The sequence below is a fragment of the Coturnix japonica genome, chromosome 17 (genome assembly GCF_054131305.1).
Source record: "Coturnix japonica strain WE chromosome 17, WE-NBRP24, whole genome shotgun sequence".
NCBI classification, from domain to species: Eukaryota; Metazoa; Chordata; class Aves; order Galliformes; family Phasianidae; genus Coturnix; species Coturnix japonica.
This window is the reverse complement of record NC_140679.1, coordinates 15,277,512-15,282,449: the sequence shown is the minus strand read 5'-3', so window position 1 is coordinate 15,282,449 and position 4,938 is coordinate 15,277,512. Positions and strand designations below refer to the sequence as shown.

Here is a 4,938-nt window from a genome sequence, read left to right as displayed (position 1 = left end):
AGAGCCCTGGTGCCTGGAGCTGTAATTTGCTAATAATAATAATTACAGCAGGCGCAGGGGACAAGTGCAGCGGAACAATGGGGCGGGGAACGCCTCGCTGTGCGCCGTGGCGGCGGTGGCACAAAGTGGCAGCTCCTTGTCCTGACCCCAAAACCACCCACCGGTCTGGGCACGGGGCGATGGCACGGCCAGGGTGAGCTGCTGGGGCTGTTATTGAGGGGTTTTGGTTTTGCCCTTTAAATTGTTGGGTTTTTAAAGCAGCTACATCCCAGAGCTCTGTGCCCACATCCCAGCACTGCGGTCCTTGGGCCGCTGTCACCCACATGGCTTGTCACAGCATCCCAGGTTACAGCAGCCCACTACGTCCTCCCAAAGCACCTACCATGCCCAGAGCCCTGAGAGGGGGCTGAGACCCCCAGGTATGGGGCAGCCCCATGTACCCCCATCCCCTCCATCATCCCCTCCCCGCTCCCCCCGGAGCCCACCCGGCCGCAGAGCAGCGCCCACCGCTCACGTTCACACGGTGCCGGGGACGCGAGGCAGCAGCAGAACGAAACGGGGCTGGAAAACACCATCTGCCGCCCCCGCAACGCCCACGGCCCCGCACCGCATCTGCCGCCCCCGCCGAGCGAGGGGGCTCCCCGGGGAGAGACGAAGCGGGGAGGGGGGGATCGAGGCCAACGAGTGGGAACCGGGGGTGGAACCGGGGCTGTTTGGTAAAGAGATGCGGGCAGCTGTTGGCTCGTTCAATTTTAATCCCGGCAGAGGAGTGAGTGGTGCTGGGGGCACGGAGCGGGACGGCCCCACTCAAACTAGTGCTGTATATTCAGTGGTGCGCAGCCCCGCAGGAGAGGGACCCCCAGGAGGGGATGGAACCCCCATATGTCGTTCCCCACCGTGGCTTGTGGCTGCTGGGGATGGCACCTCTGTGCTGTGCAGATGAGAAGTGAAACGCACCCACACTGCATGGGGATGTGCTGAGAGCACAACGGGGGTGGATGGAGATAGGGGTGCGAGGTGGGAGCCCCCCCCTGGCTGCTCCCAAGGACCCCCCAGCCCTACGTGGAGGTGAAGGAGATGGCGCGGCCGCTGGGAGCTGATCCATGGGGGGTAGATGGGGACAGGGGGAGGCAATGAGTGGCTGCACGCAGCGTCTGTCTCAGGTCGGCGCGGAAGCGTCGGATGCAGAAGCAGTAGACGAGAGGGTCAAGGCAACTGTTGAGGCTGAGCAGGGCCACGCTCAGCACGTGCAGCACATCCAGGGTGGCCGGGGGGCCACAGGGCGGCGTGGGGGGCCGACTGCCCACCCAGGGGGCCAACATCAGGTGGTAGGGGGCCACGCACACCGCAAACACCAGCAGCATCCCCAGCACCATGGCACGAGCCTGCTGCCTGTGCGAGCCTGGGGAGGGGATGGTGGCACTGGACAGCGAGCAGGCGATGGAGGTGTAAGAGCCCAGCACCACCATGAAGGCAACAGCAAAGAAAGCCACCATGGCGTAGGCATAGACCCGCTGCCGTGTGTGCTGCTCGAAGCAGGCGGTGGCACCAGCACGTGCCGGTGAGGTTTGTGGGGAGATGAGAGCTGGGGCAGCACAGCCCAGACCCAGCAGCCACGCTGCACCGCACGCCAACAACGCCCCATGGTGCCCCACCAACGGCAGCGCCCGCTGCACCGCGCTGAGCCGGTCCAGGCTGATAAGAGCCATGAAGGTGACGGAGCTGTAGGTCGCCAGGTAATAAGCAGCACCAGCCAGGCGGCACGCGGCCTCCGGCAGCAGCCAGTCCCCCCCAGCCAGGTAATAGGGGATCCAGAGGGGCAGCGTGAGGTTGAAGAGGATGTCGGCCATGGTCAGGTTGATGAGGTAGATGCGGACGGCTTTGCGTACTTTGCCGTGTTGCAGGAAGACCAGCAGAGCAGCCAGGTTGCCCGGCAGCCCCACGCACAGCACCAGGCAATACACGACGGGCAGCAGCACAAACTGCACCGGGTCGCTGGGCACGCAATCAGCCGGCGCCGAGATGTTCATCCCAGGGTCCTGCAGAGACAGCACACAGCACAAAGCTTGGCTTGGCTCCGCAGGGACAATCTTCCCTCCAACCCCCCCTCCCAGGCCTCCATCCATGCAGCCAGCATGGCGTGCTCTGAGAGCGGCAGGCACAGCTGCACTGTGGCCATGGGGCTGAGCTGCAGACAGCAGCACCCGGAGGTGCTGTACTGGCTCCAGCTCAGTGCTGTGGGGTGTAATGCTGATCCCCCTGCTCTGTTGTGCCCCCATCACCCCACATCCCACCCAGAATTCAGCACATGATGGGAAGGGGTCACAGCACGGGGCAGGTTTGTAAGCCCCAGCCTTGCAGGGCACAGTGCACCCATGGATTCATCGCTGTTCTCCAGTTCTGAGCATGGAAAACCTCTCCGTGTTGTGATGCCCGTAGCACAGAACTGCAGAAGTTTCACCTCTCATCACAGCTGCCCACACCACAGCGACGGCTCTGAGTCACACAGCGGGTGGTTCCCAGTACAGCATCCAACACTGTACCAATGCAGGCCTCATCCAGGAGACCTGAGCTGCCTTGCAGACCCCCAGATCCCTTAACACTCCCCATTTCCTTTCCCTTTTACTGCCAAATAGGGGATGCGCCCACCCAGTCCTGCACCCCATACTCAGGGCATCATCCCAAGCTCCATCCCATCCCTGCTCAGCAGGATGCTGCAGTCACACTGAGCTGATTGCTTACCACGCGTCCCCTCCAGCTGCTCCTTGTTGTCTGGCAGAGCCGGGCTGCATGGAGCTTTAAATGCTCTGTGGTGGGCTGGGGGTGCTTAATTTCCAACCCCCAGCCCCTATAAGGGTGAGCGCAGTCGGAGAGGGGAGGCACCTGTGTGTGTTTGTAATGGGGGTGGCCACACTGGAGCCATGCTAAGACCCCCGCGCCAGCGTGGGCTGAGGAGGATGGGGGCACCGGGGACCCTCCGGGCCCATTTCCCAGGCCCCACATGAAAGCAGTGGAGGTCAAGTTTCTGCACTCAACAGCTGGGGGGAAGGAGGGGGAGGAGGAGGACACCCGAATGGGATCAAAGCCGGAATCTGCCTCTTTGTGCCTTTGTTTGCTTCAAAGGGGGATTCAGTGGGAGTAGTGCCCAGAGCCCCCTCCCCACTGCCTCACATGGCAATGCTGGGGTGCTGTTTGGGGTCAGGGTGCCTGTCCCTGTGGGGGCACTGGATGTGCAGTGTTCACCCCATAGGTGTCCCAGCTCCTTTGCTGGCAGATGCTCAGGGTTCCAACATGACCTCAGCTGTCACCACGGGGCTCTGGATGCAGCGTCCCAGCAGAGCAGGGTCCTCAAGCAGCACTGCAGAATAGGGCCGGGGTGGGGACACAGCTGCTGTCCCACCTGGAGCATTGCAGGGTGACTGCAGGGCTCCATCCCATGCAGACACTGCCCCTGCATGACACCCCCATTGCCATCATCCCCAAGCACTGCTCCAGCAGCCCGCTACCCCCCACCACACCTCAGGGACCCCCCGGTCCTGAGGGGGGCAGAAAAGGGGAAGGCAAAAAAAAAGCATAAAAAACAACAGCAGGGGCTTTATTCCAAGGACCCACAACCCCCCCAGGAGCCACCCCAGCCCAGCACGGCGCTGATGATGGCAGTGCCACGACCACCATCCATCCCACAGCCGGGACGTCACACAGCAGCCTCATATCGCCTCCCAGCAGAGCAGTGCCGCTGTTATAACCACCCCGACGGCACCCAAGGGCCGCAGCCTCCCCCCTCCAGCACTGCCGTCCTCTCCCCATCCCATCTCACTCCTCCTTGGTCTTGGTGGGGGCTGCGTGTCCGCGGACGTTGAGCAGCAGCAGCAGCCCGAGGCTCAGCGTGGCGGGGGCGCACATGACCAGCGGCTCCCGCAGCACCAGCAGCGTGTAGATGGCACCTGGGGGGGGGCACGGGGCGCAGGGTTAGGACCCAAACCCTGCCAACACCCCCCGGCAGCCCCTTCACGCACCGATCATGACGACGCTGAGCACGAAGTTGCTGATCTCCTGCAGCAGCTGCGGCCCGAAGGCGAGGAACAGCCCGGCCAACGCCTCCACCGCCCCGACGGCAGCCAGGTACGAGCCGGGAGAGGGGGAGAAACCGAAGTCCTTAAGGGGGAAAACCTCTGCGAAGCGCACGAACTGCTCCTGCTGGAGAGCACAGAGCGGGGCACGGCTCCGGTAACGCCGCCCAGCCGGAGCTCCGGGCGGAGCGGAGCCCCCCGGGACCCCCCTCACCATATGGCGGTGAGCGTCGGCCGAGAGTCGATCCGAGAGCTTCACGGAGCCCGCGAGGAGGAAGAAAAGCCCCAGGAGGATCCGCAGAGCACGGAACGGAGCCGCCATGGCCGGGATGGGGCGGGGACGGGGCGGGTCGGGATGGATCGGGACGGCCCTTCCGTCTGGTGCCGCCTCCCGGTTCGGTGCGAACCGGAGCGCTGCGCTGCCCCGTAGGCCGCTAATTACACAGGGACCAGAGCTGGCTGCAGTTGTTGTGCAGAGGTCAGAACCATCGCATCACCTGCAGGTCTGAGCCCCCCAGGCCCAGCAGTTCGGGCTGTGCTGGAAGCGGAGCAGCGGGGTCCCCCAGGAACCATCGGCTGCGCGTCAGCACCGCGCTGACTCAGAGCTCAGCCATAAAGAACAACGTCGGAGCGAACGGCAGCGGCTGCAGACGAAACGCGGATCCCTCTTCCACCACAGCCTCCATCCAGCCCCTCCTGGGATCACGATATCTTTGCATTCACGAGCCCGAGCTCCTTCTATGAGTCATTCATCGTTTGTCGGGGCTTAAATGAAACGTCCCCATGTAGCACGAGGACAGACAGCATCACCCGGCTTCCACCCAGCCAGGAGACACCACGCATCCATCCCATCTCAATCCCAAACCCC

At 63.6% G+C, this 4,938-nt stretch overlaps 2 protein-coding genes across 3 annotated transcripts; both read right to left on the bottom strand.

The window, feature by feature from the left end:
* Positions 1-715: 715 nt before the first annotated feature.
* On the bottom strand, positions 716-2,774 carry LOC107323837 (platelet-activating factor receptor-like). Its single transcript, XM_085518149.1, has 2 exons — positions 2,743-2,774; positions 716-2,039 (listed from the first exon to the last, which is right to left on the bottom strand). The coding sequence occupies exon 2, from the start codon at positions 2,028-2,030 to the stop codon at positions 1,059-1,061; it is 972 nt and encodes a 323-aa protein (XP_085374275.1). The 5' UTR covers positions 2,031-2,039; positions 2,743-2,774; the 3' UTR covers positions 716-1,058.
* An 800-nt stretch (positions 2,775-3,574) lies between these two features.
* On the bottom strand, positions 3,575-4,417 carry TMEM35B (transmembrane protein 35B). 2 transcript variants are annotated; one of them, XM_015883278.3, is made up of 3 exons: positions 4,285-4,417; positions 4,017-4,197; positions 3,575-3,944 (listed from the first exon to the last, which is right to left on the bottom strand). In XM_015883278.3, the coding sequence occupies exons 1-3, from the start codon at positions 4,390-4,392 to the stop codon at positions 3,814-3,816; spliced, it is 420 nt and encodes a 139-aa protein (XP_015738764.2). In that variant the 5' UTR covers positions 4,393-4,417; the 3' UTR covers positions 3,575-3,813. The 2 variants fall into 2 exon arrangements, with proteins under 2 accessions (XP_015738764.2, XP_015738765.2); XM_015883279.3 differs by having other exon boundaries at positions 4,017-4,194.
* Positions 4,418-4,938: the final 521 nt, after the last annotated feature.

What these genes read in the sequence shown, in the direction of transcription:
- LOC107323837 (XM_085518149.1), bottom strand. Translation starts at nt 2,030, where the DNA reads ATGAACATCTCGGCGCCGGCTGATTGCGTGCCCAGCGACCCGGTGCAG.
- TMEM35B (XM_015883278.3), bottom strand. Translation starts at nt 4,392, where the DNA reads ATGGCGGCTCCGTTCCGTGCTCTGCGGATCCTCCTGGGGCTTTTCTTC. An exon ending in CCGACGCTCACCGCCATATG is followed by an intron (nt 4,198 to 4,284) that starts GTGAGGGGGGTC and finishes TGTGCTCTCCAG; the next exon opens with CAGGAGCAGTTCGTGCGCTT. An exon ending in GCTCAGCGTCGTCATGATCG is followed by an intron (nt 3,945 to 4,016) that starts GTGCGTGAAGGG and finishes GCCCCCCCCCAG; the next exon opens with GTGCCATCTACACGCTGCTG.